The sequence below is a fragment of the Pristiophorus japonicus genome, chromosome 23 (assembly GCF_044704955.1).
Source record: "Pristiophorus japonicus isolate sPriJap1 chromosome 23, sPriJap1.hap1, whole genome shotgun sequence".
Taxonomy (NCBI): domain Eukaryota; kingdom Metazoa; phylum Chordata; class Chondrichthyes; family Pristiophoridae; genus Pristiophorus; species Pristiophorus japonicus.
Genome location: NC_091999.1, coordinates 56,061,062 through 56,084,468, shown reverse-complemented (window position 1 = coordinate 56,084,468; position 23,407 = coordinate 56,061,062). Strand labels below are relative to the sequence as shown.

The 23,407-nt window shown below is 45.5% G+C and overlaps 1 protein-coding gene across 1 annotated transcript; it reads right to left on the bottom strand.

Annotated features, from left to right (window-relative positions):
- Positions 1-1,223: 1,223 nt before the first annotated feature.
- Positions 1,224-20,942, bottom strand: LOC139235550 (zinc finger protein 436-like). The gene is made up of 2 exons (XM_070866608.1): positions 20,018-20,942; positions 1,224-1,313 (listed from the first exon to the last, which is right to left on the bottom strand). Exons 1-2 carry the CDS (start codon positions 20,933-20,935, stop codon positions 1,224-1,226), a joined length of 1,008 nt encoding a protein of 335 aa, XP_070722709.1. The 5' UTR covers positions 20,936-20,942.
- Positions 20,943-23,407: the final 2,465 nt, after the last annotated feature.

Genomic DNA, 23,407 nt, shown 5'->3' with positions numbered 1-23,407 from the left:
TGGCAGACAGGAAGCAGAGAGTCAGGTTAAATGGGTCCTTTTCAGAATGGCAGGCAGTAACTAGTGGAGTGCCGCAGGGCTCAGTGCTCGGACCCCAGCTCTTTACAATATACATTTACGATTTAGATGAAGGAATTGAGTGTAATATCTCCAAGTTTGCAGATGACACAAAACTGGATGGCGGTGTGAGCTTTGAGGAGAACGCTAAGAGGCGGCAGGGTGATTTGGACAGCTTAGGTGAGTAGGCAAATGCATGGCAGATGCACTATAATGTGGATAAATTTGAGGTTATCCATTTTGGGGGCAAAAATACAAAGGCAGAATTTTATCTGAATGGTGGAAGATTAGGAAAGGGGGAGGTGCAACGAGACCTGGGTGTCATGGTCCATCAGAAATTGAAAGTTGGCACGCAGGTGCAGCAGGCAGTGAAGAAGACAAATGGTATGTTGGCCTTCATAGCTCGGAGATTTGAGTATAGGAGCAGGGAAGTCTTACTGCAGTTGTACAGGACTTTAATGAGGCCTCACCCGGAATATTGTGTTCAGTTTTGGTGTCCTTATCGGAGGAAGGACATTTTTGCTATTGAGGTAGTGTAGCGAAGGTTCACAAGACTGATTCCATGGATGGCTGAACTGTCATATGAGGAGAGACTGGATCAACTGGGCCTTTATTCACTGAAGTGTAGAAGGATGAGAGGGGAACTCATAAAAATGTATAATATTCTGATGGGACTGGACAGGTTCGATGTGGGAACAATGTTCCCGATGTTGGGGAAGTCCAGAACCAGGGGACATAGTCTTAGGATAAGAGGTAGGCCATTTAGGACTGAGATGAGGACAAACTTCTTCACTCAGAGAGTTGTTAACGTATTGAATTCCCTGCCGCAGAGATTTGTTGATGCCAGTTCATGGGATATATTCAAGAGGAAGGTAGATATGGCGCTTACGGCTAAGGGGATCAACGTGTACGTAGAGAAAGCAGGAAAGGTGTACTAAGGGAAAGATCAACCATGATATTATTTAATGGCAGTGCAGGCTCGAAGGGCCAAATGGCCTACTCCTGCACTTATTTTCTATGTTTCTATGTATGTTTCAATAGGCACATAACTGGATTTAATTTATCAATTATTTGATGTGGACCCGTCCATTTGAGTGGTATGTTATTCCCCAGGTTTTTGTCTATTGGTATCCACATTTGGTTCCCAGTCATTGCCTCATATGGACTTACTCGTCGTCGCATGTAGTGTCGTGCTCGGACTGGAGTTTATGCAAGTCGATGGCTTGTGTTTTAGTGGCAGCCGCTACAGCAGATATCTGGGGAGTTTCAAAAACGCAACCTGGTACATTTAATCCGGTTATTGCAGATTCTTTAGCCAACTGACCAGCTGCATTATGGCCATTGTTATGGGGTGAGGAATCTTTCTGGTGGCCTATATGACAAGGGCGAGTCGTTTCTGGAGCACTTTCCAAAGTTTACGGAGGAGACCAGAATGTATTAAAATTTTACTATCTAACAAATAGTACGCAGTTTTTGGTATCGGTGCAAGGCCATAACTGCATGGCATACATAGCTTCTGTCAGACCAAATGTTTATTGCTTCAGATACTGTGTAGTGGGTGGCGCGAATAATGGCTACCAATTCTGCTTGCTGAGATGAGTGGGTGTTCACTCTGAATCCCATCCAGAGAGATAAGAGCAGTTGCCTGTATTATAGCTTGTTTTAAAGCATTTTACTAAATTTGTCTGGATATCTCCCCAGGCCGGTCGAAAGTCTGTCCCATACTCATTTTTCAACTGTTCATACAGAGGTTCTGTTTTATTTGCAAAATGCAGAATTAAATTCCTTTGATATCCTATCAGTCCCAAGAAGGATCACAGCACTGTCTTTGACACAGGCAGCGGAAGTGTCCAAATGGTGTCGACTTTCTGCTGACCAGGTTAATTTTAAAATTCTGAATGTAACTGGAGAAACAATCGTTTTTATATTTAACAAACATCAGAAACACATTCTACACAAAAGGCAAAAGAGAGGGGATTTTCCCTTAGCTTGTAGCTTCGAGAAATTTATGCAGGCTTTTTTTAAAGGCACTTATCTTTCAAACCAATGTAATCAATTTTTAAGTTTTATTTTGACAGGTAAGTGAGCATCTCGGAATTTTTCAGCTTGTAATAACAAAATTGAAAAGACAGTGCTTTGTTACAATCTGAATTAATTTAAAATGAGACCACGCATTTATTTTTTTTACTGTAATCCAATTAAAACTTCCAAATCATTTTTTTAGCAACTATAACTTCGAGGCTTAAATTTTATCTTTTGTTAAACAAACCCATCCTTATTACAAACCCATCGCTGCATAAATCATAATTAAACTAACTAGGCACCTGCGTTTCTAACTTAAAATGTAATTCAATTTTAAGTACACATTGAATATTTTAACGCTCAATTTATTCATACTTGCATTTTTTTTCAATTATTTTATTTCAGCAACATATTTTCTAGTTCCGTTTTTTCCTTCCTTTGCTGAGTTCTTAGATCTTCCTACTCTCTCTCCTGCAATTCATGCTTATCCTGTTTCACAAGTTTCTATGCTACGCGCAGAGGTATGTTTTGTTTTCTGGTTTCTAACTGGCTTTTTTAGTTTAGTTTTTGAAGGCTGAGAACGCTGATAAGCTCCTACCAAACAGGAGTGCCGGTGGTGAAACTCAATCAGTATCTGCCCCAGTGTCATCTGGTGTTGAGTTGAGGTGACATTAGTTCAAGTCACGATACTTACTGGTTTTCGATAGCCGGGGGTTTGAGCGGAGCCTTTTTCTCATCCTTTTTAATTGTTGTGTCATTATTACCACATGATGTGGTATTTAGCAGTAAGAGAGCGAGGAGGAATGGCTCCAAATTTCAACCAGAATGAGCCAGACTCTCATTAAGATCTGAGCAGGTATGTTCCATCGTTGCTGCGGCTACAACTGCATGTTTTTACTCCCAACTAGTTGAAAAACTGTCGGATCGTAGCCTGACAAGGTTGATGGTCTGCCTCTCTTTGGGGTCGATGCAAAGCCTCCCTCATTGCTCCCCATGAGTTCTATAATTGTTTGGTGAGATGGCTATTCTATCTGCTTAGATCTTCGTTTTGAATCTCAAGATTGCGTAATTTTTCATTGCAGTCCTGCGTGATTTGCATTGATATTCTGCTGTTGCATTAATGCAGTAGCTGAGGCAAATTGACTCTGCAAATTCTCAATTTGTTTACTGTCTGAATCTATTTTCTGCAATTCTTCATTCTTAGCCGAATTTTGTTTTCTCAATGCTGATATCTTATCCTCCAATTCCGGCGGTAGCGTTGAGAGGCGGAGTAGGAGTTCGGGAGGCCTATAAAGGCTTAGCGGGAATCCGGGGACCGGCGGCAGCCTCAGAGAGGCAGAGCAGGAGATCGCTGAGGCCTATAAATGCCCAGCGGGATTCCAGGGATCGGCGGCAGTGTCAGAGAGGCGGAGCAGGAGATCACTGAGGTCTATAAAGACCCAGCGGGAGTCTGGGGATTGGCGGCAGTGTCGGAGAGGCAGAGCAGGAGATCACTGAGGTCTATAAAGACCCAGCGGGAGTCTGGGGATTGGCGGCAGTGTCAGAGAGTCAGAGCAGGAGATCATTGAGGAATATAAAGGCCCAGCGGGAGTCCGTGGATCGGCGGCAGTGTCGGAGAGGCAGAGCAGGAGATCACTGAGGCCTATAAAGGTCCAGCAGGAGATCGGGGATAGGCGGCAGTGTCGGAGAGGCAGAGCAGGAGATCATTGAAGCCTATAAAGGCCCAGCAGGAGATCGGGGATAGGCGGCAGTGTCGGAGAGGTGGAACAGGAGATCATTGAGGCCTATAAAGGCCCAGCGGGAGATCGGGGATCAGCGGCAGTGTCGGAGAGGTGGAACAGGAGATCACTGAGGCCTATAAAGGCCCAGCGGGAGACCGGGGATCGGCGGCAGTGTCGTAGAGGTGGAACAGGAGATCACTGAGGCCTATAAAGGCCCAGCGGGAGACCGGGGATCGGCGGCAGTGTCAGAGAGGCGGAGCAGGAGATCTCTGAGGCCTATAAAGGCCCAGCGGGAGTCTGGGGATCGGCGGCAGTGTCGGAAAGGTGGAGCAGGAGATCACTGAGGCCTATAAAGGCCCAGCGGGAGTCTGGGGATCGGCGGCAGTGTCGGAGAGGCAGAGCAGGAGATCACTGAGGCCTATAAAGGCCCAGCGGGAGTCTGGGGATCGGCGGCAGTGTCAGAGAGGTGGAGCAGGAAATCACTGAGGCCTATAAAGGTCCAGCGGGAGATCGGGGATCGGCGGCAGTGTCGGAGAGGTGGAGCAGGAGATCACTGAGGCCTATAAAGGCCCAGCCGGTGCAGCTGCAGCAGGGCAGCAAAAAAGAAGTAGAAAGAAATCAAAAGGTGATGTCACAACCAAGGGGGTAAGTTTTTCTTTTTCTTTCTTTTATCAGTGAGTAAACATTTAACATTGTTGTTGCCTCATTAAGTTAATCCAAGGATTAAGTCATGGCAGGAGAGCACGGGCACGTGTTATGCTCCTCCTGTACTATGTGGGAACTCAGGGATGCTTCTGGTGTCCCTGACGACTACGTGTGTGGGAAGTGTATCTGCCTGCAGATCATGACAGACCGCATTGCGGCACTGGAGCTGTGAGTTGATTCACTCTGGAGCATCCATGATGTGAATAGCAGGTTTAGCGAGTTGGTCTTACCGCAGGTACAGGGTCCACAGCCAGATAGGGAATGGAAGATCAACAGGAAGAGCAGTGCAAGCAAGGAAGTGCAGGGGACCCCTACGATCATCGCCCTGCAAAACAGATACACCGCTTTGGCTGCTATTGACTCATCAGGGGAATGCAGCAGCAGCCAAGTTCATGGCATCATGGGTGCCCCTGCTGCACAGGAGGGCAGGAAAAAGATTGGGAGAGCTATAGTTATAGGGGATTCAATTGTAAAGGGAATAGATAGGCGTTTCTGCGGCCGCACCCGAGACTCCAGGATGTCTCAGTGCGGGTACAGGACATTCTGATAAGGGAGGGTGAACAGCCAGTTGTCGTGGTGCATATAGGTACCAAAGATATAGATACCAAAGATATAGGTAAAAAATGGGATGAAGTCCTACGAGACGAAGTTAGGGAGCTCGGAGCTAAATTAAAAAGTCGGACCTCAAAAGTAGTAATCTCAGGAGTGCTACCAGTGCCACGTGCTAGTCAGTGCAGGAATCGCAGGATAGCTCAGATGAATATGTGGCTTGAGGAGTGGTGCAGAAGGGAGGGATTCAAATTCCTGGGACATTGGAACCGGTTCTGGGGGGAGGTGGGACCAGTAAATACCGGATAGTCTGCACCTGGGCAGGAGCAGAACCAATGTCCTCGGGGGAGTGTTTGCTAGTGTTGTTGGGGAGGATTTAAACTAATATAGCAGGGGGATGGAAATAAAAGGGAGACAGAGTCAAAAGATAGAAAGGAGAATAGTAAAAGTGGAGAGCAGAGAAATCCAAGGCAAAAAACAAAGAGGACCACATTACAGCAAAATTCTAAAGGGGCAAAGTGTGTTAAAAAGACAAGCCTCAGGCTCTGTGCCTCAATGCGACGAGTATTCAGAATAAGGTGGATGAATTAACTGTGCAGATAGCAGTTAATGGATATGTGTAATTGGCATCACAGAGACATTGCTCCAGGGTGACCAAGGCTGGGAACTCAACATCCAGGGGTATTCAACATTTACGAAGGATAGACAGAAAGGAAAAGTATGTGGGGTGGCGTTGCTGGTTAAAGAGGAAATTGATACAAAAGTAAGGAAGGACATTTGCTTGGATGATGTGGAATCGGTATGGGTAGACCTACGGAATACCGACGGGCAGAAAACGCTGGTGGAGGTTGTGTAAAGATCACCAAACAGTAGTAGTGAGGTTAGGGACAGCATCAAACAAGAAATAAGGGATGTGCGCAATAAAGGTACAGCAGTTATCATGGGCGACTTTAATTTACATAAAGATTGGGCTAAACAAACTGGTAGCAATGCGGTGGAGGAGGATTTCCTGGAGTGTATTAGGGACGGTTTTCTCGACCAATATATCGAGGAACCAACAAGGGAGCTGGCCATCCTAGACTGGGTGATGTGTAATGAGAAGGGACTAATTAACAATCTTGTTGTGCGAGGCCCCTTGGGGAAGAGTGACCATAATCTGGTAGAATTCTTTATTGAGATGGAGAATGATGCAGTTAATTCTGTAACTCGGGTCCTGAACTGAAGGAAAGCTAACTTCGATGGCACGAGGTGTGAATTGGCTAGACTAGACTGGCAAATGATACTTTAAGGGTTGACGGTGAATAGGCTATGGCAAACATTTATAGATCACATGATGAACTTCAACAAGTGTACATCCCTGTCTGGAGTAAAAATTAAACGGGGAATGTGGCTCAACCATGTCTAACAAGGGAAATTAAGGATAGTGTTAGATCCAAGGAAGAGGCATATTAATTGGCCAGAAAAAACAGCAAACCTGAGGACTGGGAGAAATTAAGAATTCAACAGAGGAGGACAAAGTATTTGATTCGGAGGGGGAAAATAGAGTATGAGATGAAGCTTGCCGGGAACATAAAAACTGACTGCAAAAGCTTCTATAGATATGTGAAGAGAAAAAGATTAGTGAAGACAAACGTAGGTCCCTTGTGTCGGACTTAGTGAATTTATAATGGAGAACAAAGAAATGGCAGACCAATTGAACAAATAATTTGGTTCTGTCTTCACAAAGGAAGACACAAATAACCTTCCGGAGGTACTAGGGGACTGAAGGTCGAGTAAGAAGGAGGAACTGAAGGATATCCTTATTAGGCGGGAAATTGTGTTGGAGAAATTGATGGGATTGAAGGCTGATAAATGCTTGGGGCCTGATTGTCTGCATCCCAGAGTATTTACGCAAGTGGCCCGAGAAATAGTGGATGCATTGGTGATCATTTTCCAACAGTCTTTCGACTCTGGATCAGTTCCTATGGACTCGAAGGTAGCTAATGTAACACCACTTTTTAAAAAAGGAGGGAGAGAGAAAACGGGTAATTATAGACTGGTTAGCCTGACATCAGTAGTATGGAAAATGGTGGAATCAATTATTAAGGATGAAATAGCAGCGCATTTGGAAAGCAGTGACAGGATTGGTCCAAGTCAGCATGGATTTATGAAAGGGAAATCAGGCTTGGCAAATCCTCTGGAATTTTTTGAGGAAGTAACTAGTAGAGTGGACAAGGGAGAAACAGTGGATGTGGTGTATTTGGACTTTCAAAAGGCCTTTGACAAGGTCCCACATAAGAGTTTGGTGTGCAAAATCAAAGCACATGGTATTCGGGGTAATGTACTGGCGTGGATAGAGAATTGGTTGGCAGACAGGAAGCAGAGAGTCAGGATAAACAGGTCCTTTTCGGAATGCGAGGCAGTGACTAGTGGAGTGCCGCAGGGCTCAGGGCTGGGACCCCAGCTCTTTACAGTATAGATTAATGATTTGGATGAAGGAATTGAGTGTAACTTGGAGTTTGCAGATGACACTAAACTGGGTGGCGGTGTGAGCTGTGGGGAGGATGCTGAGAGGCTGCAGGTTGATTTGGACAGCTTAGGTGAGTACGCAAATGCATTGCAGATGCAGTATAATGTGGATAAATGTGAGGTTATCCAGTTTGGTGGCAAAAACACGAAGGCAGAATATTATCTCAATGGCGGCAGATTCGGAAAAGGGGAGGTGCAATGGGACCTGGGTGTCATGGTTCATCAGTCATTGAAAGTTGGAATGCAGGTATAGCAGGCAGTGAAAAAGGCAAATGGCATGTTGGCCTTCATAGCTAAGGGATTTGAATATAGGAGCAGGGAGGTCTTACTGCAATTGTACAGGGCCTTGGTGAGGCCTCACCTGGAATATTGTGTTCAGTTTTGGTCTCCTAATCTGAGGAAGGACGGTTCTTGCTATTGAGGGAGTGCAGCGAAGGTTCACTAGACTGATTCCCGGGATGGCTGGACTGACCTATGTTGAGAGACTGGATCAACTGGGCCTTTATACATTGGAGTTTAGAAGGATGAGAGGGAATCTCATGGAAATGTATAAGATTGTGATGGGACGGGACAGGTTAGATGCGGGAAGAATGTTCCCGATGTTGGGTAAGTCCAGAACTCGGGGACACAGTCTTAGGATAAGGGGTAGGCCATTTAGGACTGAGATGAGGAGAGACTTCTTCACTCAGAGTTGTTAACGTGTGGAATTCCCTGCCACAGAGAGTTGTTGATGCCAGTTCATTGGATATATTCAAGAGGGAGTTAGATATGGCCCTTACGGCTAAAGGGATCAAGGGGTATGGAGAAAAAGCAGGAAAAGGTACTGAGGCGAATGGTCAGCCATGATATTATTGAATGGTGGAGCAGGCTTGAAGGTCCGAATGGCCTACTCCTGCACCGATGTTCTATGTTTCTATGTTTTTTTTTCTATGTTTCTCGGCCTTTGATTCACGTTCTGCGCAGTATGAAGCTGCATAGGTTACTAGATTCATCGCCTTACCCAGCTTCCATTTCTTAGCTTTAATCTGTTCATCAACAAAAATGACCGCATCCTTAACAGACACTTTCGGGTTTCTCCCTAGGCAATCTACCAAAAGTGTATACACTTGCGACTCGCCACATCTTTTTTCTAACTTTTTCTGATACTCTTCCCAAAGACACTCCTCTGGCATTTTAAAATTAATTATTTTTAATTAAGCTTCCTTACCGAAGATAATAGTCACTATCATTTGACGTAAATCAACCCACCTAAGGTTCGATCGGTGATCAAACTAGCTGCCTTGCGTCTGCTGTTTATACACAACAATCTGTTTTTAAATGGAGAGAAAAAAATACAAGAGTCCCCAATTAACTTGTTTAATAAGTATATTTTATTTTATCAGCTATCTCTTTGTTTTGTCCCTTCGTGGTGGCCAGACGTAGTTTTTAACTACTTAGCAGCTTTTTGCCGCTTTGCTAACTATAGCAATTCAACTATTCTCAGGGTTTATATATAATTCAAACTAGGATACTCTTGTTCAGATCATACCAATTGCTTTTAATACAAATCTTCTGGAATTTTTTGAGGATGTTTCCAGTAGAGTGGACAAGGGAGAACCAGTTGATGTGGTATATTTGGACTTTCAGAAGGCGTTCAACAAGGTCCCACACACGAGATTGATGTGCAAAGTTAGAGCACATGGGATTGGGGGTAGTGTGCTGATATGGATTGAGAACTGGTTGTCAGACAGGAAGCAAAGAGTAGGAGTAAATGGGTACTTTTCAGAATGGCAGGCAGTGACTAGTGGGGTACCGCAAGGTTCTGTGCTGGGGCCCCAGCTGTTTACACTGTACTTTAATGATTTAGATGAGGGGATTAAATGTAGTATCTCCAAATTTGTGGATGACACTAAGTTGGGTGGCAGTGTGAGCTGCGAGGAGGATGCTGTGAGGCTGCAGAGCGACTTGGATAGGTTCGATGAGTGGGCAAATGCATGGCAGATGAAGTATAATGTGGATAAATGTGAGGTTATCCACTTTGGTGGTAAAAACAGAGAGACAGACTATTATCTGAATGGTGACAGATTAGGAAAAGGGGAGGTGCAAAGAGACCTGGGTGTCGTGGTACACCAGTCATTGAAGGTTGGCATGCAGGTGCAGCAGGCGGTTAAGAAAGCAAATGGCATGTTGGCCTTCATAGCAAGGGGATTTGAGTACAGGGGCAGGGAGGTGTTGCTACAGTTGTACAGGGCATTGGTAAGGCCACACCTGGAGTATTGTGTGCAGTTTTGGTCTCCTAACCTGAGGAAGGACATTCTTGCTATTGAGGGAGTGCAGCGAAGGTTCACCAGACTGATTCCCGGGATGGCGGGACTGACCTATCAAGAAAGACTGGATCAACTGGGCTTGTATTCACTGGAGTTCAGAAGAATGAGAGGGGACCTCATAGAAACATTTAAAATTCTGACGGGGTTAGACAGGTTAGATGCAGGAAGAATGTTCCCAATGTTGGGGAAGTCCAGAACTAGAGGGCACAGTCTAAGGATAAGGGGTAAGCCATTTAGGACCGAGATGCGGAGGAACTTCTTCACCCAGAGAGTGGTGAACCTGTGGAATTCTCTACCACAGAAAGTTGTTGAGGCCAATTCACTAAATATATTCAAAAAGGAGTTAGGTGAGGTCCTTACTCCTAGGGGGATCAAGGGGTATGGCGAGAAAGCAGGAATGGGGTACTGAATTTGAATGTTCAGCCATGAACTCATTGAATGGCGGTGCAGGCTAGAAGGGCCTAATGGCCTACTCCTGCACCTATTTTCTATGTTTCTATGTTTCTACAGGTATAGTGAGTAAAAACAACAGAGTTTTATCAAATAAATACCTTCTGTTATAAAAAGTAATAATTAACAAATTATAGTCACAGCCTAATTCTCGATAGCGTCCTCTCGAGCTGACCGTGGTGCCGACTCCTTTTCTCCTGTTCTCTTGATTCGCACTGCCTTCTGAGTAGAAGAGCTGTTACTTTATACCCCTTTTCTCCCATTCAAATGCTGTGAAAATCTGTAGCTGTTGTCGCCTTACAATAGATCATATTATCTAATGCCTTTGACCTTCTATGTTATCTCTATCTCCCCTCCATCTCTGTGGCAGGAATCAGTTCTCTGAGAACAATTATACAGAACATATCACACAGAATTCATTACTGAGCTTGGCTTTACAAAATTATGAAAATAAATGGTACATGCTGCATTCCTTTATCTTAACTATTAATAATTTTGGCCATGATCCTCCCAGTTCTAAGTGAAGCTGTATCAGCAGTTACAAAAATGGATAACATAATAATGGCTCAATTTACCATGACGCTTTGCTTCTCAGCCTTTGGCCATTTTAAACCCCATTTTATGTTTTACTGCCATTTTCTATCATTTAAAAACTAGTTTTACAGACAATCAATGCATATACAGGAGGTTACAAACATAAAGAACATTCATTAATTAAAGATGTGTAAAATAAGCTTCTTAATACTAACTTCTAACATCTGTCAATAGGTGATATATTACAATATTCACCAACTCCACACATTCCCAAATTCACTTGCAAGCCTCTTCAGCAGCACCGATGATTCTTCCCTCCCGGCAACCCGAAGCACTATTCTACTACAGGAGGCCTCAGGCCTGGACCCCATGAGCTTAGAGGAAGAGCAGTGTGGCATCAATGGAAAATTCCGGAAGATACTCGGGTGTGACCAGAAACCGCAGTAGGTGTTCCATGGTCGGGTGGCTCCGAAGGAAAGTTCAGATGGTGAAGGACAGTGTTCCCAAACTTCAGGGAAACAGGGAGCGAATGTCACTGGTGGATCCCTGCGTGATCTTCAGTGAGTTCAGGGAGATTGTATCAGAGGGAATGGCGCAGAGCAGGGAGACAGGATCCCCAGAGTGATAATCAGTGAGTTCAGGGAGATGGTATCAGAGGGAACGGAGCAGAGTAGAACATAAGAACATAAGAACAGGAGTAGGCCATACCGCCCTCGAGCCTGCCCCGCCATTCAATAAGATCATGGCTGATCTGATCATGGACTCAGCTCCACTTCCCTGCCCGCTCCCCATAACCCCTTATCCCCTTATCGTTTAAGAAACTGTCTATTTCTGCATTAAATTGATTCAATGTCCCAGCTCCCATTGCTCTCTGGGTCAGCGAATTCCACAGATTTATAACCCACTGAGAGAAGAAATTTCTCTTCATCTCTGTTTTAAATGGGTGGCCCCTTATTCTAAGATCGTGCCCTCTAGTTCTAGTCTCCCACATCAGTGGAAGCATCCACCCTGTCAAGCCCCATCATAATCTTATACGTTTCGATAAGATCACCTCTCATTCTTATGAATTCCAATGAGTAGAGAGGCCCAGCCTACTCAACCTTTCTTCATAAGTCAACCCCTCATCCCCGGAGTCAACCTGGTGAATCTTCTCTGAACTGCCTCCAAAGCAGGTATATCCTTTCTTAAATATGGAACAAAAACTGCACGCAGTATTCCAGGTGTGGCCTTATGTAGCCGTAGCAAAACTTCCCTGCTTTTATACTCCATCCCCTTTGCAATAAATGCCAAGGCCTTCCAGATCACTTGCTGTACCTCCATACTCTCTGTTTGTGTTTCCTGCAGAAGTACCCCCAGATCCCGCTGTCCTGCAGCACTGTGCAATGTTTCTCGATTTAAACAATAACTTGCTCTTCGAATTTTTTCTGCCGAAGTGCATGACTTCACACTTTCCAACATTATACTCCATCTGACAAATTTTTGCCCATTCATTTAGGCTGTCTATTTCCTTTGTCAGGTGTTTTGTGTCCTCACAGATTGCTTTTCCTCCCATAATTGTATCGTCAGCAAACTTGGGTTCGTTACACTCAGTACCTTTTTCCAAATCGTTAATATAGATAGTCAATATTTGAGAGCCCAGCACTGATCCCTGCAGCAGCCCACTAGTTACTGGTTGCCAACCCAAGAATGAACCATTTATCCCGACTCTGTATTCTTTTCGTTAGCCAATCCTCTATCCATGCTAATATATTACCCCCAACCCCGTGAACTTTATCTTGTGCAGTAACTTTTTATGTGGCACCTCTGGGGTGTTTGTGTCAGATTTCTAGCCCGTGCTGGACCTGCCCTGGGAGTGTTTGATGGGACAGTGTAGAGGGCGCTTTACTCTGTATTATCCCATTCTGTACCTGCCCTATGATTTGATGGGACAGTGTGGAGGCAGCTTTATTTTGTAGCTAACCCGTGCTGTACCTGCCCTGGCAGTGTTTGATGGGACAGTGTAGAAGGAGCTTTATTTCTGTATCTAACCCGTTTTGTACCTGCCCTGGTAGTGATGGATGGGACACTGTCGAAGGAGCTTTATTCTGTATCTAACCAATGCAGCATCTACTCTGGAATGCTTGGGACAGAGTAGAGGGAGATATAATCCGTATCTAACTTGTGTTGTTCCTGGCCTTGGAATGTCTGGTGGGACAGTGTTGAGGGAGCTTTACTCTGTATCTAAGCAAGGCAACTATATCCTTCCTTAGATAAGGAGAGCAAAACTGTGCACAGTACTCCAGGTGTAGTCTCACCAAAACCCTGTACAATTGTAGAGCGAAGTTCGAGAGAGGGTAACCCTTAATCTAAATTATGCTGTACCTGCCCTAGGAATGTTTATTTGGAAAGTGTAGAGGGAGCTTTACTTAGTATCTAACCAATGCAGCACTTGCCCTGGGAGTGGTTGATGGGACAGTGTAGAGGCAGCTTTACTCTGTATCCAACCCGTGCCATACCTGCCCTGGGTGTGTTTGATGGGACAGTCGAGAGAGAACTTTTTGCTGTAGTTAACCTGTACTATACCTGCCCTGGGAGTGTTTGATGGAGCAGTGTAGACGGAGATTTACTTTGTATCTGCGTCAAGATAAATGGGTCATTTTTCTTTTGGCAAACAGTGATTAGTGGAGAGCTGCAGGGATCGGTGCTGGGTCCCCAACTATTTACAATCTATATTAATGACTTGGATGAAGGGACTAACTGTAATGTAGTCAAGTTTGCTGATGATACAAAGATGGCTGAGAAAGCAAATTGTGAGGAGGTCACAAAAAATGTGCAAAGTGATAGACAGGCTAAGTGAGTGGGCAAAAATTTGGCAAATGTTGTACAATGTAGGAAAATGTAAGGTAATCCACCTTGGCAGAAAAAATAGAATAGCAAATTATAGTTTAAATGGTGAAAAATTGCAAAGTGCTGCATTATAGTGGGACCTGGGGGTCCTTGTGCATGAAACACAAAAAGTTAGTATGCAGGTACAGCAGGTAATCAGGAAGGCAAATGGAATATTAGCCCTTATTGCAAGGGGGATGGAGTATAAAAGCAGAGAAGTATTTCTACAACTTTACAGGGTGTTGGTGAGGCCACATCTAGAGTACTGCGTATAGTTTTGGTCTCCGTATTTAAGGAAGGATATACTTGCATTGGAGGCTGTTCAGAGAAGGGACACTAGGTTGATTCCAGAAATGAGGGGGTTGATTGATGAAGATAGTTTGAGTAGGTTGGCCTATACCCATTGGAGTTCAGAAGAATGAGAGCTGATCTTATCGAAACAGATAAGAAAATAAGGGGCCTCGACAAGGTGGATGCAGAGAGGATATTTCCATTCATCAGGGAAACTAAAACTAGGAGACATCGTATCAGAATAAGAGGCTGCCCATTTAAAACTGAGATGAGGAAGAATTTATTCTCTCAGATGGTTGTAAATCTATGGAATTCTCTGCCCAGAGCGCTGTGGAGTCTGGTTCATTGAATATATTTAAGGCGGAGATCGACTGATTTTTGAGCGATAAGGGAATAAAGGTTTATATGCAGCGGGCAGGGAACTGGAGCTGAGTCCATGATGAAATCAGCCATGATCCTATTAAATGATGGAGCAGGCTCGAGGGGCCAGGTGGCCTTCTCCTGCCCTTGGAATGTCTGGTGGGACAGTGATGAGGAAGCTGTACTCTGTATCTAAGCAACTCAAATATACCCTTCCTGAGATAAAGAGGCCAAAACTGTGCACAGTACTCCAGGTGTGGTCTCACCAAGGTCCTGTGCAATTGTAGAGCAAGGTTAGAGAGAGAATTACCCTCTATCTACATTATGCTGTACCTGCCTTGGGAGAGTTTGATGGGACTGTGCAGAGGGAGATTTACTCTATATGTAACAAGTGCTGTACCTGCCCTGGGAATGTTTAGGATGTTGTAGACTGAGATTTACTCGACATCAACCCTGGTAGTGTTTGGGACAGGCTGGAGTGAGATTTACTTTGTATCTAACTCGTACAGTACCGGTAATCCTGACATCAGTAGCGGGAAAATGTTCAATCTATTATTAAGCACGTGGTAACAGGACACTTCGGAAGTGATAACAGGATTGGGCAGAATTAACACGGATTTATTAAAGGGAAATTGTTCTTGACAAATCTGTTAGTGTTTTTTGAGGTTGTAACTAGTAGGATAGATAAGGGAGGACCACTGTATTTAGATTTACTGAAGGCATTCAATGAGGTGCCACACAAGAGATTATTAAACAAAATTAGGACTCATGAGATTGAAAGTAATATACGAGCAAGGATTAAGGATTGGTTAACGGACAGAAAACAGAGAATAGGAATAAACGGGTGATTTTCGGGTTGGCAGGCTGTAACTGGTGGGGTGCTGCAAGGATCGGTGCTTGGGCCCCAGCTATTCACAATCTATATCAATAATTTGGATGAGGGGACCAAATGTAATATAGCGAAGTTTGCTGAGGATACAAAGCTAGTTGGTAATGTAAGTGTGAGAAGGATGAAAAGAGGTTTCAAAGGGATAGAAACAGGCTCAGTGAGTGGGCAAGAACATGGTAAATGGAATATAATGTGAAGAAATGTTAAGTTAGACACTGATAGTAAAAATAGGAATGCAGAGTATTTTTTAAAATGGTGAGAAATTGGGAAATGTTGGTGTTCAGAGGGACCTGGGTGTTCTTGTACAGAAATCGCTAAAAGTTAATATGAAGTCCAGCAAGCAATTAAGAAAGCAAATGCTATAATGGCCTTTGTACAAAAAGATTTGAGTACTTACATCTTACTACAATTATACAGGGCCCTGCTGAGTGGTCTCCTTACCTAAGGAAAGATAAACTTGCTGCAGAGGGAGTGCAATGAAAGTTCATCAGACTGATTCCTGAGATGGGGGGATTGTCCTGAGAGAATGAGTAGACATGGCCTATATTCCCCAGCATTTAGAAGGAGAGGTGAGAGGTGACACGCACATCCCATAAACAAATTTTTAAAGACAGATTGGAGGTGGTTCAATTTGATCAAGGACACCAGCCAAATTATTAGAAACCCTTTCTGTCATTCAGGACCTGTGTCCAATGACAAGGTGATGGGTTATCTGATCATCTTTGGGTTAAATGTTGTGCTTATCGAGCTGAGCACCTCGTGCCAGCATCAAACACTCTCCAGTCGGGCACAGCACAGTTTACATACAGAGTGAACCCATTGGTCGCTCCCCGACACAGATACTGAGGGACAGGGAGTGTCAGGGACACTGACATTTCTCATTCAATAAGGTATAAATTGATCCTGTACCTCTCCCCATTAATGCTGGGCTCCACACGGGTCGAATCCTGCTCCTGGTTCCCTTCCTGGAACAGCACTGAGCTCAACCCAGCCCATAATGAGCAGGGCTCAGGGAGTTTGTTTGCTAGGCACTGCAGTGATGTCATAAATCAGGGCCATTCAGCCCAGCTGGTCATCTCCTTGTCCCTTTAAAGGTAGAGAGCTGGGGCATCCTGTCTCAACAGACATCCCCCTGTTCATACTGAGAATCCCCGGGGAAGGCCCAAGGTCCAGAATGTGGAACACAACCAAAGGCAAAAGAGGAGGAGAGCTGAGACATCCTGTCTCAACACACATCCCCCTGTTCATTCTGAGAATCCCCAGGGATGGCCCAAGTCCCACAGTGTGGAACAGAACCAAGGGGGAAAGAGGAGGAGAGAAGTGGAGGTAAATCAAGGAGTGGGGACTGAGGGCCATCAAGCTTCAGTTTTAGTGCTTGTCGGCTTCAGGAGGGGAAGAGTGAGTAAGAAACAAAGAAAATAGGTGCAGGAGTAGGCCATTCGGCCCTTCGAGCATGCAGCACCATTCAATAAGATCATGGCTGATCATTCACCTCAGTACCCTTTTCCTGCTTTCTCTCCATACGCCTTCATCCCTTTAGCCACAAGGGCCATATCTAACCCACTCTTGAATATATCTAACGAACTGGCATGAACAACTCTCTGCAGTAGAGAATTCCATAGGTTAACAAGTCTCTGAGTGAAGAAGTTTCTCCTCAACTCGGTCCTAAATGGCTTACCCCTTATCGTTAGACTGTGACCCCTGGTTCTGGACTTCCCCAACATTGGGAACATTCTTCCCACATCTAACGTGTCCAGTCCCGTCAAAATGTTATATGTTTCTATGAGATCCTCTCTCATTCTTCTAAACTGCAGTGAATACAGGCCCAGTCGAACCAGTCTCTCAACATAGGTCAGTCCTGCCATCCCGAGAATCAATCTGTTGAACCTTCACTGCACTCCCTCAATAGCAAGAACGTCCTTCCTCAGATTAGGGGACCAAAACTGAACACAACATTCCAGGTGAGGCCTCAGCAAAAGTCTAGACAACTGCAGTAAGACCTCCCTGCTCCTACACTCAAATCCCCTAGCTATGAAGGCCAACATGCCATTTGCCTTCTTCACCAACTGCTCGACCTGCATGCTAACTTTCAATGACTGATGTACCATGACACCCTTGTCCCATTGCACCTCCCCTTTTCTTAATCTGTCGCCATTCAGATAATATTCTGTCTTCATGTTTTAGCCACCAAAGTGGATAACCTCACATTTATCAACATTATACTGCATCTGCCATGCATTTGCCCACTCACCTAACCTGTCCATTCACCCTGCAGCCTTTTAGCATCCTCCTCACAGCTCACACCGCCATCCAGCTTAGTGTCATCTGCAAACTTGGAGATATTACACTCAATTCCTTCATCTAAATCATTGATGTATATTGTAAATAGCTGGAGTACCAGCACTGAGCCCTGCGGCTCCCCACTAGTCATTGCTTGCCATTCTGAAAAGGACTTGTTTATCCAAATTCTCTGCTTCCTGTCTGCCAACCAGATCTCTATCCACGTCTCTATCTACCCCCAATACCCTGTGCTTTAATTTTGCACACCAATCTCTTGTGTGGGACCTTGTCAAAAACCTTTTGAAAGTCCAAATACACCACATCCACTGGTTCTCCCTTGTCCACTCTACAAGTTACATCCTCAAAAATTTTTCGAAGACTTGTCATAAATCCATGCTGACTTGGACCGACCCGGTCACTGCTTTCCAAATGTGCTGCTGTTTTATCTTTAACAATTGATTCCAACATTTTCCCCACTACGGATGTCAGGCTAACCAGTCTATAATTCCCCATTTTCACTCTCTTGACTTTTTCAAAAAGTAGTGTTACATTAGCTACCCTCCAGTCCATAGGAACTGATCCAGAGTCGAAAGACTGTTGGAAAATGATCACCAATGCATTCAGTATTTCGAGGGCCACTTCCTTAAGTACAGTGGGATTCAGACTGTAGTTTCAGGATCCAGGGAGAGAAAAAGGAACAGATGGGGAGACTGGTGTGGATTCCAGCACAGTGATGATGTCGGGGGAGGGAGATTGTGGCGGGCCGTGTATTAGGGGTGTAGGAGGGACAAGAGAGGAAAGGTCAGAGGAGCAATTACTGCAGCAGTGTCCATCAATGGTGAGAGAGAGAAGGTGGGGGTCAGAGTGGGCCCTGGACAGGTCGGGAAACTGTTTGCTGTGACCAGCTTTCCTTCTGTCACAAATAGCCTCCTGTAGCCCAGTGACACAAACAGCCCATTAAACGCCACCAATGTCCTTTGGTCTGGTGAGGTCTCCCTTTGTGAAACATCGGCTGTTGTTAAAGCTTCTCATTCTGACTCGTTCAAAGTGAGACAGTATCCATTGTCCCTTTTATTCCATGGGCTTCATCTTTGCCGGTATTGGTAACACGCCCGGGATCACTAAACACAAAACCCAGTCTGTAAATCACTTTCAGCTACTGGACTTAGTGTGTGCCCCACAGCATCTCTCTCACCTTCAATGTGTGAATAGAACATCACGCCTGCAAAGCTGGTTTAAGTTTATATCCAGGTAGCAAATCTATTTAAGAAAAGCCTGAAGGCCGATGAGACACTGCTCAGGTGCTAGTGTGCTGCTGGTTTGTCCGGAATTTGCCTGTAATGCAAAGTAACTGAACATTTCTCCCAGTGTAACCTTTGCTGTAATGAAATGTGTCTTTTAATAAGCCTCATGTCCTTGCTCATGTCTGCTGCAATTGTGGAGAAAGAGGATGTGTGAAGTGATGGTGTTTGTATGGAGATGAGAAACAAGGAAACGGTATCGGTGTGTGGCAGTGACACAGCCTTGTGGTCAGAGGCAGAACCATGCGCCGATATCCTTGAGCTGATGGTTTGAGCAGGGTCAGTTCATGAATGCTCAAGCTAAGAGGTGCCAGGGATCGGGAGTAGTGGCAGTAAATAAAATCTAAATGTAAATTCCGATGCAGTTTTTCTTCATTTATTCCGATTTTAATAGCTTTTGCTGAATGTGGCCTATGCCAAGTGCCAGGATATTGGATCAGGCCCACCATAGAAAATGAGTTTGACATCCTGAGGTAGACAATGTCAACTGGATTCCCCCATTCACCAACCGAACAACTTCTTTACAAACTCAAGCTAGTTTGTAAGGCGTGACCATTTTTCCCGGAATCCATGTTCAGTATCTGTAATGGGCCCTTCCCTTTCCCCATGATCGAAAACAGCATTTTGCAGGATCCCTTCAAGCACCTTCCCAGTGATCGAGGTCACGTTGATGGGCCTTCAGTTCCCAACTTGTGGCCAATTTACAAAATTTGAACTATGTGTGCTACCTTCCAATCTCAGGGAACAACCCATGACTCTACTGAGCTGATGGAGATCTGGGCAAGGGGCTGACAGAGCAGCCGTCCCATCTCTTTAAACACCCTTGGGTGGATATCATCCATACCTTACAATGTCAAGGTGAACCAGCATGGCGACTTCGCTGTCAATGAAGAGTGATTAGAAAGACCAAAGTGCCATTTGCCCCTCTCAGTGTGACCCTGAAGGACTGTGTCCAGGCTGAATTTCTCCCCCATACGATCCTCCGCCCAGATTGTCCTCACTGAGCTCCAGCCAGGTGATGCTAAACTCTCGGGTGGGAAAGAACGAAATCCACACCAATGTGTTGAAAGCAACAAGAATTTATTTGTCTTTCTCCCAAATATTAAACTCCAGTCCAGTTACAGGAGTTATTGACATCAGCGGAAACAAACCCCAACTGTCAAAATGAACATGGTTCAGATCACATGTGATTAACAGCAGCAATAACAGCAGAATCCCACCCCTGCAGTCAATTGTGAACTCTCGGTGTTTCAGCAGGGTGGATGACTGAGTGAATCCCCTCCCACACTCAGAGCAGGTGAACGGCCTCTCCCCGGTGTGAACTCGCTGGTGTCTCAGCAGGTGGGATGACTGAGTGAATCCCTTCCCACACTCAGAGCAGGTGAACGGCCTCTCCCCAGTGTGAACTGGCTGGTGTGCCAGCAGGTGGGAGGACCGAGCGAATCCCTTCCCACAATCGGAGCAGGTGAACGGCCTCTCCCCGGTGTGTACTCGCTGGTGTCTCAGCAGGTGGGAGGACCGAGGGAATCCCTTCCCACAATCGGAGCAGGTGAACGGCCTCTCCCCAGTGTGAACTCGCTGGTGTGCCAGCAGGTGGGAGGACCGAGGGAATCCCTTCCCACAATCGGAGCAGGTGAACGGCCTCTCCCCAGTGTGAACTCGCTGGTGTATCAGCAGGTTGGATGACTGAGTGAATCCTTCCCCACACTCGGAGCAGGTGAATGGCCTCTCCCCAGTGTGAACTCGCTGGTGCCTCAGCAGGTCGGCTGACCGAGTGAATCCCTTCCCACAATCGGAGCAGCTTAACGGTCTCGCCCCAGTGTGAACTCGCTGGTGTATCAGCAGGTTGGAAAATTGAGTGAATCCCTTCCCACAATCGGAGCAGCTGAATGGCCTCTCCCCAGTGTGAACTCGCCGATGTGTTTCCAGCTGGGATGGGTAGTTGAAACATTTCCCACAGTCCCCACATTTACACAGTTTCTCCCCAGTGTGACTGCACTTGTGTTTCTCCAGGTTGGATGATCGGCTGAAGCCTTGTCCACACACAGAGCACGTGTACTGTTTCTCCCCGCTGTGAACAGTGCTTTTTGCTTCCATGGTCAAAGGCCGATGATATTCCGTTCCCGGTGAATCGAGTGACTCTGTCAGATCTTAATGTGATGGTTGGTTTGAGCCTCTGGTTGACAAATCCTCCCCTTTTAATACCCTGTAAAGTGAGTTTCAAACAGGAAAAAGGGTGGGTGAGAGAGAACCCACAAAAACACAAAGGCAGGTTGTGAAATTGAGCTGAATGAACCTGGCTATTTGTGCGGCCATCAGCAGAAATAAAGTGACCATGAAAGCTGACGGATTGTCGTAATAACCCAACTGGTCACTAATGTCCTGCAGGGAAGGGAACCCACCAACCGGTCTGGGCCGACACAAGACTCTGGCCTCTATGGGAGGAGGGAGAGGTGGGCGGGGTGAAGGGGAGGGAATTTAAACATCTGCAACTCGACCAGAACTTTGACAGAACCTCCCAAACCCGCAACCTCTCCCACCTAGATGGACCAGGGCAGCAGGTGCATGGGAAATCCATCACCTCCAAGTTCCCCTCCAAGTCTCACACCATCCTGACTTGGGCATATATCGCCGTTCCTACATCGTCACTGGGTGAAAATCCTGGAACTCCTCACCGAACAGCATTGTGGGAGGGCCTTCACCACACGGACTGCAGCGGTTCGAGAAGGCCCACCATCACCTTGTCAAGGGGCAAATGGAAATTGGAAATATATTCTGGCCCTACGAGCGACACCCACATCCTAAGAATGGATTAAAACAAATCTGTATATTGAAAGCCTCTGCAGAAATACTTGTTCCTAAAACAATACGCTTCTACATTGTGCGGGCAGTGTCTGTTTCACAACCTAATCTCCCCTAGAATCCACCGCCGTTGACAGTCTCTCATCGGAAATTGTTGGTCCCAACTGGGCCCAGAGGTTCTGGGGGTTAAACCAAGCAGCTTCTCCCCCTCTCCACTCCAGGTCAAACTGATGCAACAAACAGACCCACACAGGAGGCCAGGGAGTGACTTCCGTATCCAGCACCCACCCTGATACAGAGCGGCTCTGGATTGGTCTCTCTGTGTTTCCAGTATCGATGCACTGAAGATCAGCATATGAGGGAGAAGGGAATAGAGGCTTATGCTGAGAGAGTTAGAACCATAGAATCAGAGAATGGTTACAGCACGGAACAAGACCATTCGGCCCGTCGAGCCCGTGCCAGCTCTCTGCAAGAGCACCTCAGCTAGTCCCACTCCCCCGCCCTTACCCCACAGCCCTGCAAATGTTTTTCTTTCAGATACTTATCCAACTCCCTTTTGAAAGCCGTGATTGAGTCTGCCTCCACCACCCTTTCAGGCCGTGCAATCCAGATATTAAACACTCGCTACGCAAAAAGGTTTCTTCTTGTGTCGCCTCTGGTTCTTTTGCCAATCACCTTAAATCTGTGTCCTCTGGTTCTCGACCCTTCTGCCAATGGGAACAGTATCTCTCGATCTACTCTGGCAAGACCACTCATGATTTTGAACACCTCGATCAAATCTCCTCTCAATCTTCCCTGCTCTAAGGAGAACACAAGAAATAAGAGCGGGAGTAGGCCATTTGGCCCCTTGAGTCTGCTCCATCATTCAATAAAATCATGGCTGATCTGATCATGGACTCAACTCCACTTCACTTCCCCCTCGCTCCCATAAACCTTTACTCTCATATCGCTCAAAAAATCTGTCTATCTCCGCCTTAAAAAAATTCAATGATCCAGCCTCCACAGCTTTCTGGGGCAGAGAATTCCACAGAATTAGAACCCTCTGAGAGAAGAAATTCCCCCTCATCTCAGTTTTAAATGGGCAACCCCTTATTCTGAAACTATGCCCTCTAGTTCTGGATTCTCCTATGAGTGGAAATATCCTCTCTGCATCCACCTTGTCAAGCCCTCCAGTATGTTTTAAGTTTCAATAAGATCACCCCTCATTCTTCTGAACTTCAATGAGTATAGGTCCAAACTACTTGACCTTTCTTCATAAGTCAATGCCCTCATCTCAGGAATCAACCTAGTGAATCTTCTCTGAACTGCCTCCAATGAAAGTATATCCTTCCTTAAATACAGAGACCAAAACTGTACGCAGTACTCCAGGTGTGGCCTCACCAATACCCTGTACAGTTGTAGCAGGACTTCTCTGCTTTTATACTCTATCCCCCTTGCAACCCCAGCTGCTCCTGTTTTGTACAGGTTCATCATAATATCCATGCGTTTGTACTCTATACTTCTATTTATAAACAGGGATACTGTCAAGTGTAGTATAAACAGGGACAGGGTCTAGTGTAATATAAACAGAGGCAGGGTCGAATGTAATATAAACCGAGACTGGGTCATGTGTAATTATAAACAAACAGTGACATGGTCTAGGGTAATATTTAGAATGTCTCATGGTGCCATGAACTAGTGAGTACAGAAATAGGAGGATAGAGCAGATGAATGCCTGGCTGGAGAGATGGTGCAGGAGGGAGGGCTTTAGATTCCTGATGCATTGGG

Coding starts and splice junctions, on each gene's coding strand:
- LOC139235550 (XM_070866608.1), bottom strand. CDS start 20,935: ATGGAAGCAAAAAGCACTGTTCACAGCGGGGAGAAACAGTACACGTGC. Junction 1,314..20,017: donor TGCTGTTAATCACATGTGAT/CTGAACCATGTT, acceptor GAAACTCCCCAG/ATATCTGCTGTAGCGGCTGC.